This window comes from Tachypleus tridentatus, chromosome 10 (assembly GCF_004210375.1).
Source record: "Tachypleus tridentatus isolate NWPU-2018 chromosome 10, ASM421037v1, whole genome shotgun sequence".
In the NCBI taxonomy this organism is placed as follows: Eukaryota; Metazoa; Arthropoda; class Merostomata; order Xiphosura; family Limulidae; genus Tachypleus; species Tachypleus tridentatus.
The window spans coordinates 160848895-160869164 of record NC_134834.1 but is presented as its reverse complement, the minus strand read 5'-3'; the positions used below and the strand labels follow the sequence as shown (position 1 = coordinate 160869164).

General features: G+C 32.6%; 1 protein-coding gene across 1 annotated transcript; it reads left to right on the top strand.

The window, feature by feature from the left end:
• Window positions 1-4020: 4020 nt before the first annotated feature.
• Window positions 4021-19124, top strand: LOC143230781 (transient receptor potential-gamma protein-like). Its single transcript, XM_076464919.1, is given in 6 exon segments — window positions 4021-4165; window positions 5511-5751; window positions 7086-7323; window positions 10979-11056; window positions 11058-11324; window positions 18398-19124. Coding segments are annotated over 5 exon segments (945 nt in total). The 5' UTR covers window positions 4021-4165; window positions 5511-5569; the 3' UTR covers window positions 18578-19124.
• Window positions 19125-20270: the final 1146 nt, after the last annotated feature.

Sequence of the window (20270 nt, the reverse complement as noted above, 5' to 3'; positions counted from 1 at the left end):
ATTAGTTACATATTATATACTACTGCAGATGATATTAGTTACATATTATATACTACTAGAGATGATATTAGTTACATATTATATACTACTACAGATGATATTAGTTACATATTATATACTACTACAGATGATATTAGTTACATATTATATACTACTACAGATGATATTAGTTACATATTATATACTACTAGAGATGATATTAGTTACATATTATATACTACTACAGATGATATTAGTTACATATTATATACTACTACAGATGATATTAGTTACATATTATATACTACTACAGATGATATTAGTTACATATTATATACTACTACAGATGATATTAGTTACATATTATATCTACTACAGATGATATTAGTTACATATTATATACTACTACAGATGATATTAGTTACATATTATATACTACTACAGATGATATTAGTTACATATTATATACTACTGCAGATGATATTAGTTATATGTTATATACTAGTACAGATGATATTAGTTACATATTATATACTACTGCAGATGATATTAGTTACATGTTATATACTACTACAGATGATATTAGTTACATATTATATACTACTACAGATGATATTAGTTACATATTATATACTACTACAGATGATATTAGTTACATATTATATACTACTACAGATGATATTAGTTACATATTATATACTACTACAGATGATATTAGTTACATATTATATACTACTACAGATGATATTAGTTACATATTATATACTACTACAGATGATATTAGTTACATATTATATAATACTACAGATGATATTAGTTACATGTCATATACGAGTACAGATGACATTAGTTACATATTATAGTCTACTACAGATGATATTAGTTGCATATTATATACTACTAGAAATGATATTAGTTACATGTTAAATACTACTACAGATGATATTAGTTACATATTATATAGTACTACAGATGGTATTAGTTGTATGTTATATACTACTACAGATGATATTAGTTACAGATTATATAGTACTATAGATGATATTAGTTATATGTTATATACTACTACAGACTATATTAGTTACATATTATATACTACTACAGATGATATTAGTTACATGTTATATACTACTACAGATACTATTAGTTGCACATTATATATTACTGCAGATGATATTAGTTGCATGTTATATACTGCTAGAGATGATATTAGTTACATATTATATACCACTACAGATGATACTAGTTACATATTATATACTACTACATATGATATTAGTTACATATTATACAGTACAACAGATGATATTAGTTACATATTAGAAACTACTACAGATGATATCAGTTACATGTTATATACTACTACAGATGATATTAGTTACATGTTGTATACTACTACAGATGATATTAGTTACATATTATATACTACTACAGATGATATTAGTTACATATTATATACTACTACAGATGATATCAGTTACATGTGATAAACTAGTAAAGAAGACATTAGTTACATATTATACACTACTACAGATGATATTAGTTACATATTATATACTACTACAGATGATATTAGTTACATATTATATACTACTACAGATGATATTAGTTACATATCATATACTACTACAGATGATATTAGTTACATATTATATACTACTACTGATGATATTAGTTACATATTATATACCACTGTAGATAATATTAGTTACATATTAGGCACTACTACAGATGATATTAGTTACATATTATTTACTACTACGGATGATATTAGTTACATATTATATACTACTACAGATGATATTAGTTACATATTATATACTACTACAGATACTATTAGTTGCATGTTATATACTACTAGAGATGATATTAGTTATATATCATATACTACGACAGATGATATTAGTTACATATTAGATACTACTACAGATGATATTAGTTACATATTATATGCTACTACAGATGATATTAGTTACATATTATATACTACTACAGATGATATTAGTTACATATTATATAGTACTACAGATGATATTAGTTACGTATTTTTTTATACTACAGATGATATTAATTACGTATTATATTCTACTACAGATGATATTAGTTACATATTATATGGTACTGCAGACGATATTATTTACATATTATATGCTACTACAGATGATATTAGTTACATGTTATATACTGGTACAGATGATGTTAGTTACGTGTTATGTACTACAAGAGATGACATTAGTTACAATTTATATAGTACTGGAGATGATATTATTTACATATGTACTACTATAGATGATAGTAGCAAGATATTATATGCTACTACAGATGATATTAATTACGTATTATATGCTGCTACAGATGATATGAGACACAGGTTATATGCTGTGAGACCACAGTACCTGATTTACAATATCTGACTTGTTTTTTGTTAGTTGTAAGAATGTCTTTGTTCACTAAAAACGGTAATGCTGCTGTATACTTAAACTGATTAGTATTGCAACATTTTTCAGTAACATCTGTGTTGTTCAATAGATTAGTAATATTAAGTTATATGTTTCTAAAAGCGAAACGTGTTTTTAAGAATATAAATCTAATGTTTAGACTTTAGTTAGATTGGTTAACCAAACAGTTTAAAAAGTTCTTAATGCACATGAAGGTTTAGGAAAACTGAAGAATAGAAACACGTGAATTTTTAACCGCTGGATTAAAATCACTCTCACATTATTTCTGAAAGCTACAATACTTCGTGAGTTGAATGTTTATTCACGTCTTTCGTTTGTTCATCAAATATTTCAAGTTTTCGAATTTTGTTTTAGTTCTTGTACTGAAATTTGAAGAACCTCATTTGAAAAGTTGCCTAAAGTGAAACCCAAATGTACAGTTACAGTTGTTTATAGTATTTTCCAAATGTAAAGTTAAAGTTGTCTAAAGTAAGACTAAAATGTATAATTAACGTTGTCTAAAGTAAGACTAAAATGTATAGTTAAAGTTGCCTAAAGCAAGACCAAAATGCATAGTTAAAGTCTCATTAAGTAAGACCTAAATGTATAATTAACGTTGTCTAAAGTAAGACTAAAATGTATACTTAAAGTTATCTAAAGTAAGCCCTAAATTATGTACATTTAGAAACTGCAGTATAGAATAATTGAGCCTCGAGTGAGGCAGGTGAGAGTCTAATGCAAGAAGTATATTAATAAAATATTTTATTTTAAACTATTCAACAAAAACAACAGTCAAATCTGTTTTTTAAAAGAGATGTGTCAATGAAGAAACTGCCGATAGAAATGACAGGATAGGAGAAACGAACTGATATTCGTGATTGTTATTATTTCAACAGCTGACAAAACATTAGCTGTTTAGTGAAGTACATTATAAAACAACATTTAATGAAGACAATTGACCATCAAAGTAAGATAATTATGTAACTTAACTAAATCTTTACTAAACGTCATGTATTAACGCTATGTCAAACCTTAACAGATTTCATAGGTTTCAAGTCTTATGCTACACGTTTATTAATAGATGTTCTAAATGGCCTATATTTATTAAAGTCAACAACCTGTCGTTATTGTGAATGAAGTTTCGTGTCTTCAAGATTGATGTTGAGAAGCGAGACAATAAAGAAACGTGCAAGAAGGAAACGACTTTCACACAATAGAAACAAAAGGTTGTTCATGAAGACAGAAACATGTAAAGTAATTAATATTTGGTGACATAGAGGGCAGGTTTTGCTTTAATGTTTAAGTGTAAACAGTCCTAGGTAGGACAACTCGCTAATTTATTGGAGATAAGAATATATATTCCTAACAAAATAGGAAAGACTAATATTGACAGTGTCTTTATTAGGTTTAGGAACGATAGTTTTCTTTTGTCTGTTATAGCAGACCCAGAGGGTTTATACATTAGTTTCTTCTAAATGTATTAGCGTTGACAAGTTAGTACAGCTGTTCTTGTCCAAACACTATGAAAGTCGAAGATGGTATTCGCACGGAGTGTTAGGGTTAGTGCAGGAAATTTGCTATTTGTTGATTCTATTTCGATTGTTATTTACCTATAGAAGAGTATGATAGACAGTAATCGAATATTTAGTTCCTAGGACTATACATGAGGATATAAATATTTCGAAACTTCTAAGTTTCTTATTGACCACACGTGAGACACATTTTACAATCTCTTTGTGGAGAAAAAGGTTTGCGCTGTTTTTTATGGTAAAACGGATTTTATGTTTAAATTTTATCATATTGATTTCGTGTGGTTTAAATTAGATTTTTAAAACATGGCCTGCTTGACTGCTACATTCAGGCTACTTTACAATACAAATTAAGCTCAACAGAATAGTAAAAAACCCAAAGGACACGAGAACTCAAGATAATTTGCTATCGTGTACTTGTTATATTGAGTAAAGAACAGAGAACTTGGAGTTTGTAAAGACAAAAAATCTGGCAGAAACATAACTTGTGACAAAGCTATGAAATCATTAATAAAGAACTGACTTATTCTCAGAGAGTACCTTACTTTGTTAGCACGTGTCTTAAAAACAGTTTGCTGAGAAATTCTCCCAATCTTAACAGCACAAAGGAAAGTGTAACAATGAAAGACCAATAGAAACTTAACAGGACAACAGGAAGTGAACTAAAGGAAAAATAGAATTTTAACAGTACAAAAGGAAATGTAATAATGGAAGACATATAGAAACTTAACAGGACAAAAGGAAGTGTAATAAAGGAAGATACATAGAAACTTAACAGGACAACAGAAAGTGTAATAAAGGAAAAACAGAATTTTAACAGTACAAAAGGAAATGTAATAATGGAAGAAATGTAGAATCTTAACAGGAAAACAGGAAGTGTACTAAAGGAAAAATAGAATTTTAACAGTACAAAAGGAAATGTAATAAAGGAAGACATATAGAATTTTAACAGTACAAAAGGAAATGTAATAAAGGAAGACATATAGAAACTTAACAGAACAACAGGAATGTAACCCAGGAAGACACATAGAAACTTAATAAGACAACAGGAAGTGTAATAATGGAAGACATGTAGAAACTTAACAGAACAAAAGGAAGTGTAATAAAGGAAGACATGTAGAAATTTAACAGTACAAAAGGAAGTGTAATAAAGGGAGACATATAGAAACTTAACAGAACAACAGGAATGTAACCCAGGAAGACACATAGAAACTTAACAGTACAAAAGGAAGACTAAACAAACAAACTGAACTGTAGAAAACAAGTGTATCAGTCATGAATTACGTGATATTTCTTGTGTTCAGTAGATACAATCCAGCTGCCCACATGGAGTAACATTACAACTGTAACTAATGTTTCAGGAAGTTAAGAGTAAAAAATTGTATCATGGGATACAATCTTTTAGAAGTTCGACAGGTTCTATTATAACATACGTATATATCCGTTTGCCACTTCGGAATATGTTAGTAATAGTATTGTACAGATAAGTAGGACATGACAAGTTATATCACGATATGTAGTATAGTATAGTAATAACTCATCTATGATTTTCTAATATTTGCAGATGACCAGAGGGGCCAGCAATAGAACAGCATTTGTTAACCATTTAAAATTTACTTAACAATGGATGTAGAATCATCAAATATGTCTGAAGATAATTTCGACAAGAGAAAATTTTCAGAGCATTTTTCTATAAATTCAAGTCCTGGTCACATTTCTATGCTGAAACATGAAGGTCAACTTTCATTGGCAGAGAAGAAATTTCTGTTATCAGTAAAAAGAGGAGACTTAGCATCAGTCAGAAGGTAACACTGAACATTTGAAATATGGAGTAAGATTCCTTCTAACCACAGCTGACATATATATGTTTGTAATTTACTTCAGAATCTCCTTGTAAATATTACAACCCTTCATTATATTATTCACATAATGACGTTTGTTCTTTGTTCCCTGTAAAAATACAAATAACATAAACATAATGACACATAAGTAGTAAATATGGTTTTAAATTCATAAAGTCGATAAATTAATAGTAACAAAGTGACCAATCGGGTCTTCGTCCCATCAGTTACTGTAAGCTTCAGATTTATCCCAAAGATGGAATCCCCGAGATATCCTAAAGACAGCTCTTTTAAAGTAGTCAAAAATGATCTTGTAAGATGGTAAAGTTAGCTTTAAAGTGAAACCAAGATATTTGCTTTATAAATATTAAAAGCAAAAACCTGACTCAGTAATTACTGAAACAAGTATGTTTACTCTGTATTTATAGACTAAGTGTTCATCTCCGGATATTTAAAATGTCACTATGAAGAGAGTTTACCTCAGTCATTGTTCGAGAACTTGAATAACGTTTTAAAATCAAATTCTCATTAGAAACATTTTTAACTCTGAAGTTCCAGGTTTTGTGCATTTGTCCTCAGATATTAGCAATTTGTTCTAAATCATTACTTATGTGTCGTCAAGCGTAGCCTATCTCTCTTAAATCATCATCTACCTGTCCTCAAGCATCACCTATCTCTTCTAAATTATTACCCGTCGGTTCTAAAATCACCTATCGGTCCTCAAGCATTACCTATCTGTCCTAGATCATTATCAATCTTTTATAAATCATTACCTATCTGTCCTAAATCACTACCTATCTGTTTTAAACCGTTACCTATCTCTCCTAAATCATTACCTATCTGTATCTGTTTTAAACCGTTACCTGTCTGGCTTAAATCACTACCTATCTGTTTTAAACCGTTACCTATCTGTCCTAAATCACTACCTATCTGTTTTAAGTCGTTACTTATCTGTCCTAAATTACTACCTTTCTGTTTTAAGTCATTACCTATCTCTGCTAAATCATTACCTATCTGTTTTAAAGCGTTACCTATCTGTGTTAAATAATTACCTATGTGTTTTAAACTGTTACCTATCTGTCCTAAATCACTACCTATCTGTTTTAAGTCGTTACTTATCTGTCCTAAATCACTACCTTTCTGTTTTAAGTCGTTACCTATCTCTCCTAAATCATTACCTATCTGTGTTAAATCACTAACTATCTGTTTTAAATCGTTACCTATCTGTGTTACATCACTACCTATCTGTTTTAAATCGTTACCTATCTATTATATCAAAACTTTCTGGTATACTTTAGATGTCTGGAGAGCAACAGAGAAAAGGGAAATATGAACATCAATTGTGTTGATCCTCTGGGGCGTTCCGCCCTTCTCATGGCTATTGATAACGAGAACCTAGAAATGCTGGAACTGTTGATCGGGTTCCACATCGAAACGAAAGATGCATTATTACATGCAATAAGTGAAGAGTACGTGGAGGCGGTCGAGAAGCTTCTGGAACACGAAGAAAAGGTCCACAAGAATGGAGAACCCCACGTGAGATGAAACACGTTCTTAATAAACACCACTGTTAGAAGTTCCTGGAACACAGGGCTAAGAGAAATAGAAATATTTATAAATGTTTTTATCTTGAACGCAATTATTTATCAGAAACTAAATTTTTCTTAACCCACTAACCACTCGAGAAAATTGTATTACTATAGTAACCAATCATTAAAAACTTTCTTACGATACTAACCAATCATGAACTAGTTCTTACCATACTAACCAATCACAAAATCTCTCTTACTTTACTAACAATCAATAGTTTATTCGAAATCTGAACTTTCATGCTATGCTAGCAAGTTATGAAAAATTTCTTACTGTACTAACCAGTCGTGAAGCATTTCTTATTGTATTAACCAATAATAAAATATTTCTTATCATACTAACCAACGATAAAATATTTCTTACTGTATTAACCAGCGATAAAATATTTCTTACTGTATTAACCAGCGATAAAATATTTCTTACTGTAATAGCCAATGATAAAATATTTTTATCATACGAACCAATGATAAAATATTTCTTATCATACAAACCAATGATAAAATATGTCTTATCATACTAACAATGATAAAATATTTCTTACTGTATTAACCAACAATAAAATATTTTTACTGTAATAGCCAATGATAAAATATTTCTTATCATACTAACCAATGATAAAATATTTTACTGTATTAACCAGCAATAAAATATTTCTTACTGTAATAGCCAATGATAAAATATTTCTTATCATACTAACCAATGATAAAATATTTTTTACTGTATTAACCAGCAATAAAATATTTCTTACTGTAATAACCAATGATAAAATATTTCTCACTGTAATAACCAATGATAAAATATTTCTTACTATAATAACCAATGATAAAATCATGTAGTATTAACAGAAAGGCTAAATCGACTAACTATGAAGTGTATATATTTTTTCTAAACATAGATGCAGTATTCAAAGCAATAATTAATCATATATATATATATATTTGTATAAAACACAGAGAAATAAAGCTAGAAATTTCTGATTATAACGAAAGAGTTAATTTTTGTATTAGGGTTCATTCAAGTGCTCACTTTGTTCTACAACTTACGTTGTTTCAAATAGTTTGTTGTTGTTGTTTTTTGAATTAAGCACAAAGCTACACAATGGGCTATCTGTGCTCTGCCCACAACAGGTATCTAAACCCAGTTTTTAGCGTTGTAAGTCCGCAGTCATACCGCTGAGCCACTGGGGGCTGTTTCAAATAGATATAACTAGTCTAGATACGAGAATCCTTAAATATATACGTTATGAGTAATCTCCAGTGAACCATAAAAAATAAACTAAATATTTGTATACTGCCATATGTATATACATAATAAATATGGCTCTGTGCACGCACAATCATATGTATATATTCTTGCCCTGGAAATAAGGACTCGACCTCTGCTGGTTTAATAGCTTCTAATCTCAGCAAATATCGCTGGGTTAACCAGTGGAGACTGGGCGAGAGATTATGAGGGTCATAAAGTTCTAGAAAGTTCTGATTCAGGAGACAACGTGTTCTCAGCTAATAAACCTTTGATCTGTTAGCTTTGAGCACCAACTCATGTTCGATATAAGTCGTAAAGATAAGTTATCACCACGGAGATGATCGTGAAACCGATTTGTCTCCATCTCTGATTGCTATGGGGAAACTCTGGTGGCTTTTTTCTTCTAATAATGACAGTTTCAAAACCCGACAGCCGTGATAGCTGCTAGCTACTTATCAGTGCAGTTAGAAAGTTTTCCTGGGGAAAACATGATGCACCATGACGTAACAACAAGAATGTGGAGCTAGATAGGGTTAACACTATTAATGTAATTCAAACACAATTTAATGGTGAAACAATAAAGAGATGATCCCCAGCATAGCCTCTTAAAATTAAAAAGGAAACATGTTTTATTTGTTTTCAAATCATGATTTTAACATTTCCAAGCACTTATAAATCTAAGACATAGCTATATTTATATATCGATGTTGTATTGATAGAGGTATTGCTCAGTTTGTGTCTTTTACAAACCATTTGAAAATAAAGCAACCTTAAAAACGTAATTATTGTATGTTCCATAATACTTTAAGAATATTTTAAAACGTTTCGTTTTCGTTAAGAGAGATTTTTAAAAATATTTGTTTAGAAGTAACAAGTAAAAAATTTCAATTTCACGTATGTTAACAGCGTAAATATGTTCCTTTAGAACGTTTTGGAAACATCTTGAATAGAGATATTGTAATTTAAAATTAGTGAGAAATTATTGTAGTTGTCAGGATAGAGGTTTAGTTTGGATTTGTTGCTAAGCGCATAACTACACAATGGGCTATCTGTGCTCTGCCTACAAAGGGTATTGAAGGCTTACGCCTGCAGACTTATTGCTAGGCTGCTGAGGAGAGGGGGCTTGTTCATTTAATATATACAATAGTTATTACCAGATGGCGATATTAATGTGAAAGTTATTTTTCATAGTGTAAAGCATAACCGGGTAACTCGTGATGACGAGAAACCTACTTGAAGTAAAAATGTATGGATATTAGAACTTTAATGAAACTAGAGACCAACGTTTCTACCTTCTCAGATCATCTTCGGGTTAACTTGAACAGATATCCCACAACGTAGCTTTGTGTTTAACTTCATTCAAAACGTCTTTAAAATGCTATCGGTATTAGTTCTGGCACATCCCGGTAGGTTTGCCTAGTCCCTCACATAACGTTCTTTACAGTTTGTTAGTTTGTTTTGAAATTTCGCACAAAGCTACTCGAGGGCTATCTGTGCTAGCCGTACCTAATTTAGCAGTGTAAGACTAGAGGGAAGACAGCTAGTCATCACCACCCACCGCCAACTCTTGGGCTACTCTTTTTTACCAACGAATAGTTGGATTGACCGTCACATTATAACGCCCCCACGGCTGGGAGGGCGAGCATGTTTAGCGCGACGCGGGCGCGAACCCGCGACCCTCGGATTACAAGTCGCACGCCTTACGCGCTAGGCCATGCCGGGCCTGTTCTTTACAGATTATACTTACTTGTCAAGTAATGGATAGTGTTCGCTGAAGAGATAGTAGTTCATTCTAATAGCAGGATGTACGTGTTACGGAAAAAACAACTTAGTAAATAATATCCTAAAACTTGATCTTTTCTTCTTGTGTGAAGGTTGTACATTTCAGATAACGTAAAGACAGGAGGAATTGACTACAATAAAATATTGAAGGAGTACAAAAGGAGAGAGGTACATTTGATAAGCCTCGACTGATTTATTTTTGAGTATATTTTAGTATATAATTTATACAAGGACTGTATTTTACGTTTGTACATTTTGATATATATGAATGTGATTCAGGTTGTATAAATTCATTTTAAAAGTTGAGTAATTTTATTGTGTGTGTGTGTTTTTCTTATAGCAAAGCCACATAGGGCTATCTGCTCAGCCCACCGAGGGAAATCGAACCCCTGATTTTAGCGTTGTAAATCTGGAGACATACCGCTGTACTAGTGGGGGGCGAGTAATTTTATTATAAATTGTGTGTGAAATGACTTCCCGAACAGTATGTCTGAAAGTCACAAAACCGGTAAAAGTTTAAGGTTATAAATATCACAAGGAGTTAGACCTTTTTAATATTTCCCGTCTGTTCCAGAGCTGGGAAGCTATAGACCAAGAGACGGCCACCTTCACCCCAGACGTGTCCCCCCTAACTCTTGCAGCTCACAGAGACATATTACGAAATCATCAAGATTTTGTTGGATCGTGGTGCAACTCTCCCCATTCCTCACCAAGTGCTATGTGGATGCAGCGACTGCGTGCTGTCCAGCTCCGAGGACAGCCTGAGACACTCTTGGTCCCGGATCAACACTTATCGCGCCCTGACCTCGCCCTCACTCATTGCACTTTCTAGCAGAGACCACGTTCTGACCGCCTTCGAACTCAGTTGGGAACAGCGGCGATTGAGCTTCATAGAGCATGAGTTCAAAAGCGAGTACCAGGTAACTAACTGTCATGTTTACTTGGTTAATTGGGAACTGAGTCGGTTGATCTTCGTGGAACACGAGTATCAGGTAACTAGATGTCGTGTTTACTTGGTTAGTTGGGAACTGAGTCGGTTGATCTTCATGGAACACGAGTATCAGATAACTAGATGTCGTGTTAACTTGGTTAATTGGGAACTGAGCCGGTTGATATTCATGAAACACCGAGTATCAGGTAAATGTCATGTTTATTTCATATCAACAATAGAATATTAATTTAAAAGGGTCTCTCCTTTCCTATTGTTTGTTTGTTTTTTTGAATTTCGCGCAAAGCTACTCAAGGGCCATCTGCGTTAGACGTCCCTAATTTAGCGATGTAAGACTAGAGGGGAGGCAGCTAGTCATCACCACCCACCGCCAACTATTGGGCTACTCTTTTACCAACGAATAGTGGGATTGACTATCACATTATAACGCCCCCACGGCTGAAAGGGCGGGCATGTTTGGTGCGACCGGGATTCGAACCCGCAACCCTCGGATTACGAGTCGAACGCCTTAACACGCTTGGCCATGCCGGGCCCCTTTTCTATTGTAATTTAAAGTTATTTAATTGGATTTAAATGGTGTTTGCAACAGAAAAGCAGTATCATTCAATGTTTGTTTTCAAAGCATATTTCAATAAATATGTTTAGTAGTTGTTATAAGTAGTTACCCGGGCACATGACTTGGTTATTTAGTTTGGAAATGGTTTCCAAGGAACAACATACTTACCTTGATAATCTATAGTTTCCTAGTAATGAGTGGTTACCTAGTTACGAAAGTTTAGAAATGTGTACATGAAGACTCTCTGAGTGCTGTTGTCTTGAATTCAGCACAAAGATGCACAATGGGCTATCTGTGCTCTACCCAACCACGGTCATCGAAACCCGGATATTAACGATGTAAGTCCGCAGATATACCAATGTGCGACTGGGGGGCAGCTCTTAGTCAACGAACTGAAATATACGGATTTGAGTAAAAATGGATATACTTATATCATTATGAAGAAAAGAATGTAAAAGGTAGTTACAGTAAAAAGAAATACAACTATAATTATTTATATTGGAAATATCTTACGTGTAAGTGTGTACATTATCGCAACAACTAGCTAGAGTACCCGTTCCCTGGAGGGAAGTTATGTAAATTCATGTTTAATGAAAGGTTATCTCAGGACATGTAAAGTTACTTGCCTTATATGTAGTTGTAACAAAATACCCACATAAACTGCAAAATTTATATGTACCTCCGTCAACAAAGGACGAAGTAGTTACATGGACATACAGCAGACAGTACTATTATATTCATGTAAATTTGTAATTACATGGACACGCAGCAGACAGTACTATTATATTCATGTAGATTTGTAATTATATGGACACGCAGCAGACAGTACTATTATATTCATGTAGATTTGTAATTACATGGACATGCAGCAGACAGTACTATTATATTTATATAGATATGTAGTTACATGAATATAAAACAGACAGTACTATTATATTTATATAGATATGTAGTTACATGGATATAAAACAGACAGTACTGTTATATTTATATAGATATAGAGTTGTGAAAGACCGAGTTTTACGGATTAGGGCAGCTTCTAGTGACGAAAAGTTAAAGGTAAGAACAGCTTGCTATTAAAAATGATTCAAAAGTCCGGTGCGAATACAGAGAAAAACTCAGCAGATAGAAAAACAGTAAGAACCCAGCCATCATCTTGTGAGTATTTGTTTCAAACATTGACAACCAAGTTGTAGGTGTTTTGATGCAACCCCACATTGGTTACTAACCTCAATGTAGCTGTTCCATTAATGGATTCTGACACCGTGGACATAACAATCTCAACTGACCAACATAAAAAATAGACATGACTAAAGAATTGAATATTTTCTCGTTATTGACTCGTTTATAGTTTTTATTTAACAAACGTTTAGATACTAAATAGAACTTTATTCGTTTTTCACGTCCAACAATGTTTATAGATTCTTATAAATTTTTCAGTGTTTTGTAGAGACAGCATCTTCTATCTTATAGATCAGAAACTGTTCGAATTTAAACTTTGTAACATCTTCTATCTTATAGATTATAAAGTATTCTAGTTTAACGTTTGTAACCTCTTCTCTCTTATAGATCACAAGCTGTTCGAGCTTAACCTTTGTAATCTATTCTGTCTTGTAGATCAGAAACTGTTTGAGTTTAACCATTGTAATCTATTCTGTCTTATACATCAGAAACTGTTCGAGTTTAACCTTTGTAACCTATTCTGTCTTAGAGATCAGAAACTGTTCGAGTTTAACCTTCGTAACTTCTATCTTATATCTCGAAGATAATATAGTTTAACCCCATCTATATTTTAACTTAGAAAGTGATATGACTTTGTCTCTTCTGTCTTGTAAAGTCGAAGCTGATTTAATTAAATTAAACAATTTAATTGTTTAAGCTCTTCCAACTTATAAAGCAAAGCTAACTTAACAAAAATGAGGCTAATATTTTAAAATATCAAACAACCTAGTCCTTCGTGTCCTTATGTTATCTTTCTTTCTCACAGAGTTTCGGAAGGAAAGTATACTTGCTATACATTACGTTAAGCCTATTAGTTTGTGTAAAATTACATTGTTTAAATCTATAGTTGCTGTACATTATGTTAGGCCTATTAATTAGTGTAAAATTACATTGTTTAAAATTATCATTGCTATACATTGCGTTAAGCCTATTAGTTCGTGTAAAATTACATTGTTTAAAATTATAGTTACTATACATTATTTTAGGCCTATTAGTTTGTGTAAAATTACATTGTTTAAAATTATAGTTACTATACATTATGTTAGGCCTATTAGTTTATGTAACGTTATATTATTTATCTTGTTCCTTATAGTTATTTAATAATTTAGAATGTGTGTAATAATAATAACACCATACTAACCATACTATGTTCGCCATATTTTAGAAGGTACTTTATTTGACCCCTACAACTGTAGTTTTATTATCTTGAAATTTATTATTTAACTTTTAAAACATTTTTATAGTCGTCTGTAAGACCGACCATATATTGCTTTTGTTTTATCTTCAATATCATATGTTTCATAGCGGTATAATGAATGCCATAGATTTACTAGGACTGATTAAATAGCAAGTCCTCTCCCTTATTGACTGTCAAAACATACTTTAACCTGCTGTTTTGGCTAATATAATGATATCGTACAGTATAATTCACGAACAGCTCTCTTCATAATCTGGCGAGTATCAGGTTCAGAATGAAATGGTTAAAATTGCTCTTTGATTTAATACGGATCACTTCGAACTAAACGCAAAATGGCTGAAATGAAGCGTCATCTAGCAGTTTAGACCGATTATCTTAAGCTCGAGTTTAGGAATCACCTTTTCCCATCATTTACTTTTTATCGCAAATATGGTAATCAGTTGCCTCACGCCAACGCTAATGTGCCCATTTTGTAACGTTAGTCTGGTTTAAATTATTGTAATCGAGTGTGCGTTGTTTTTCATGCGCTTGCAAACATTTTTATCGTGCAACTTTCAAGTGTTTAAATATATTTTGTTTTTAATCCCATAGTATGGATAAGTGTATAATTAGAAAACGAAAGAATCCAGATGATGGTGAACACTCAGAAAATAAAGATAATTTAATTGATTCTGTCATGACTGACGTAAAAAGAATGGCACGTGACTGGAAAAACGGGAAACGTGAATTTAATGAAAGTTGGAAGTTGAAATTTACATTGATTGAAGTAAATAATAAGTCAGTGTGTGTTTTGTGTAACAAAGTGTTTAGGAATAGTAAAGTATCCAACCTTAAGCGACAATTTAACAATTTTTACAATTAATTTGATGTAAAATTTCCAGTTGATAGCAAAAATCGTATGAATGAAATTAGTCTTCTGAAAGCACAACTTCATGAACAAAGGAGAGGCCTAAAAAGATTTTTATCATCAATACAACTAGTTACACTAGCTAGCTATGAAGTAGCTTGGATTCTAGCTAAAAAAATCATTTTCCGATGCTGAACTAGTAAACGAAATATCGATTGTGATCACTGAAACTCTGTTGGAGAATTATTATTCAAAAATAAAAGATAATATTTTTCAAAATGTAAATAATTTGCAATTAAGTCAAAGAACAATTCTCCACAGAATGCCAGAGTTAGCGAAAAACAGAAAATCAGTTGTTTGAGTAACTAAAAGACTATTTTTCTTTAGCACTAGATGAGTCAGTCAACAGATGTTAGTAACACTAATCAGTTGATATTTTGGGTTCGATATGTAACTTCAGATCTTTAAGTAAGGGAAGAAATGCTTGGCCTTTGTGGATTACGAGACCGAATATATGGAAAAAGCATCTTTGAAAAATTTCTAGAAATGTCAAAAAAATTCAATTTAGATTTTAAAAAACTGGTTTCTGTCACAACATATGGCGCTCTCGCCATGACTGGGGCGAAATTAGGATTTGTTTGTCTTTTGACGCAGCATTTAATTGAAAATAATGTGAAGTCCACGTTATCATTTTTCTATTGTATTTTGTATCAGGAAACTTTGTGTGTTCAGATGTTTAAAAGTGATGAATTTAAAAATTTGATGGACATTGTTGTAAAAATTGTGAATTATATTAGAAGTGGAAGTTCTCTCATCCATCGACAGTTGTTGAGTCTTTTAAGAAAAGCAGTGACTGTACTTTTTATGATCTTACTGATTTTGTAAATGTAAGATGGTTAAGTAGAGGAAAAGTCTTGGAAGGAGTTACTTCATTATTTCCTCAAATAAAAAGTATCTTTTTGAAAAGATTGAAAATTTACATGAACTTGAAACTTTGTCATGACAGTGTGATTTGCACGTTCTGTGCGACATGATGGTTAACTTGAATAATTTGAATATGAATCTTCAGGGAAAAGGTAAAATAATAAGCGAACAATCACAGTCTATTCATGAATTTCAATTAAAGCTAAACCTCCTTGTGGAACAATTACAGAATAATGACTTGACACATTTTGCAAAATTGAATAGTTTTCCGGAAAATAATAAGGACTATGATTTCTCTGATGCTAAATATGATCTCTATGTAAACTAGATCAAAAATATATTTCAAAAATTTGAATCACGTTTCTCCGAATTTAAAAATTTGAAATTGATATTTGAATGTTTACATGATCCATTTCAATTTGACTTAGAAAATTTCAGTAAGGAAATTCTATCTTTATTGTCTTTGGATAAGTGTGGATTTAAAGACGAGATGCTTACCCTGCAAAGTGTAGAACACATAAAAGCTAAACAGAAAAAAAAAAAGTTCTATCGGAGAGATGTGGCTCACTATTCTGATAAATAAGTCTTCCAAATTTAAAAATAGCAATTTCAAAATTATCTCCCCAATTTGGAACCACATGGGTGTGCGAGTCAACATTTTCTACGCTAAATTCTCTTAAGTCTAGATACAGATCTCTGCTTACCGACATAACTTTCGAGGCAGAGCTAAGATGCTCATTGAGCATAGATATGAAGCCAAATTTCATGAAACATGTTGATGAAAACCCCCATCAATTTTCACATTGAAGATTAGTTGAAATGCAGTTTTTTCGATTAAACTAACATCTTTCAATTTTTTTAATAGTGTGACCAACGTTGTTTTCATTAGCCACAGTTGTAAATTGTGAGAAGTGTTAGTTGGATCTATACAAAATAAAATATGTAAAAAAAACCCCAAAAGAAATGAAATATTGTATTTTTAAAACATAGAAACAAACTAGTTGTCACAACTCCTGAGATTAAATCAAGACAGGGAGTTGAAAAGTAGCTGACACTAATTAGTGTATAATACACTTGCATGTTAATGTATGTCTGCTATAAATGTTTATTTAAGGCACATCCTGAGGCGATATATATTATATTTCATTTCATTGGTTTTAAACGCAAAATTACATAGTGGTTTGAAATTTACCCATCGCAAGTATCGAAACCCCAATTTTTAAAATAATAAGCCCTTTACTTTACAGTTAAACTATCGAGGGGCTAGTTGACTGGTGAAAAACACATATATATGAAATAAATTAAAATATATGTGTAAATTATATACACAGTATGTGTGTGTGTTTTTGTTATATAGCAAAGCCACATCGGGCTATCTGCTGAGCTCACCGAAGGGAATCGAACCCCTGATTTTAGCATTGTAAATCCGTAGACTTACCGCTGTAATAGCGAGGGGCTGTATACACAGTAAGTTACAAGGTTTATTTCTGATGTAACACTATTTGGAACTTTTTATTTTACTTGTTATTTATACCACAGATAAGAACTCTTCCCTTGCTCAATGGTATGGCCAGTTGGGTTAAGGCGTTCAGTTCGTAATCTGAGGATTGTGGGTTCGAATCTCTATCACATCAAAACATGCTTGCCCTTTAGTCGTGAGGGCGTTACAACGTTCGGTCAATCCCACTATTCCTTCGTAAAAAAGTAGCCCAAGAGTTGACGATGAGTGTTGATGACTAGCTGCCCTCCCTCTAGTCTTACACTGCTAAATTAAAGACAGCTAACGCAGATAGCCTTTACAGCAGGTTTTAATTAATGAATGAATGAAATTATTACAAAAACATTAGATACTATCCTTTTTATCTAAGTCAAAGGAAAGTTTATAATGCAGTGGACAATGGCATTGTCATTGACTGCAACGAACCTCTCAATTTACAACGACCTAACAACGGTGCGAAATTAAACGTTGTTTGGAATGGCAGTCAGTGTTAGAATAATAGTTTAGATTCACGTGTATGAGTTGGTTAAACTGTAACGTACGTTGAATGTTGCACTTAATCTTAATTCCAACTCGGATGAATCACACTTTCTACCCAAACCGATCTCACAGCAGTATTTACAACAATAATTAACAAATATTTTATTTAGTAACTATGACTCGTGAAGACATCTATTGGCTATATTTTATTTTTTTTTATTTATTTTGTCCTAGAAACTTCACCGACAGTTTCAAGGCTTAGCTATGACTTAAGGAGACGTCTGCTGTCTGTACTTTAAGATTTTACTTATTTATTCCAGGAACTTCGTCGACAGTGTCAAAACTTTGCCACAGCACTCCTTGACCACACCCGCAGTTCTTACGAGTTAGAAGCAATTTTGAACTACGACCCCAGTGGTCCAGCTTTCCACCATGGTGATCGAATGCATCTGAGTCGTCTGAAGCTGGCCATTAGGTGCAAACAGAAAAAGGCAAGTTAGTTCTGTCTAAAGGTACACGATAGATATCTTACCAAAGCCAAAGGACCTCCTGTCGGTTCTACACATTGGAAGAACTGCTTACATTCAACAAGTTTAGTGTAACATATCTCCACTGCAGTTTTACAGTTGTCAAACAACTTTTATTATATGGTCAAATAAAATAGAAACCGAAAAATAGGTCAAAATTTATCCTTTATCACAACAACCTAGGCCCAACATGGCCATATGATTATGGAGCTCGACTCGTAATCTGAGGATCTCGGGCTCGAATCTCAGTCGCACCAACCATGCTTGCCCTTTTAGACGTGGGGGCGTTATACTGATACGGTCAATCCTGCTATTCTTCAGTAAAAGAGTAGCTTAAGTGTTGTCGGTGAGTGATGATGACTAGCTACCTTCCCTCTAGTATTATAGTGTTAAATTAAAGATGGCTAGCGCAGATAGCCCTTGTTTACCTTTGCGCGAAATTCAAAAATAAACAAACACAAAACCACGTTTATTCTATAAAGCTGAAATATAAGGAGAAAAGAGTTACAGTTGTAGTGTTCATAGTTATTGCTTATGAACAGCATGCAGAGGAGGAATCTTCCTCACCAGAATCGTTAATCTGATCAATTAATATTTTATGTGAATAATTTAATACAGATATGTCCCTGGAACAGGAAAGGCGGAGCCACTGCTGAACTAATAATTCAATACAGATGTGTTCCTGGAACAGGAAAGGCGGAGCCACTGCTGAACTAATAATTCAATACAGATGTGTCCCTGGAACAGGAAAGGCGGAGCCACTGCTGAACTAATAATTCAATACAAATGTGTCCCTGGAACAGGAAAGGTGGAGCCACTGCTGAACTTTGCAGCACGGTTAAATAAAAACAGTAAATGTTTCAAGATGTCTAATGGAGAAACTGGAGAATTGTTTGTCTGTCAGTTTTTGAAATTCACGTAAAGCTATACGAGGGTTATCTGCGCTAGCCATCCCTAATTTAGCAGTGTAAGACTAAAGGGATGGCAGCTAGCTGGTCATCACCACCCACCGCTAACTCTTGGGCCACTAACGAATAGTGGGATTGACCGTTACTTTATAACGCCCCCACAACTATAAAAACGAACATGTTTCGTACGACGGGAATTCGAACCTACGACTCTCGGATTACTCGTCGAGGGCCCCAACCACATGGCCGTGTGGGACCTAAACTGGAGAAAGCAGCGTCATATTCCTTCGACAAAGACAGATAGAAAGTAAAGGACAATTAAAAAATATTTTCTCCCAAGACAAATAAAAATTAGATAATAATTACTGTATTAACCACAGAGACATTAGTTGTTAACGTTACTAAATAGATATTAAATACTATATTAATAACACTGACATCAGTTAATGAATGTTACCTGTAGTTCTTTTAAAAATTTGTAAAGAGAAACTTGAACATAGGTTAGAAGCTATTTAAAAATAAATAAAAAATTCAGACACAGAACATTGATCAATTCGAAGGAGAAGTGAATATAACTGGAAACGTCACACTTTTTACCTTTGAAATTGAAGTTAGCAGAATGTATTTTACATTAACCGCGACATAACGGCTCTAAAATTTCTTAAGTACAAACTTTGAACTCATGGCTTCTCGTCCCTAAAGATGTTTCGTCCATCACTCGTATTGCTGTCATATTTAATGTTACCAATATAAAAAGG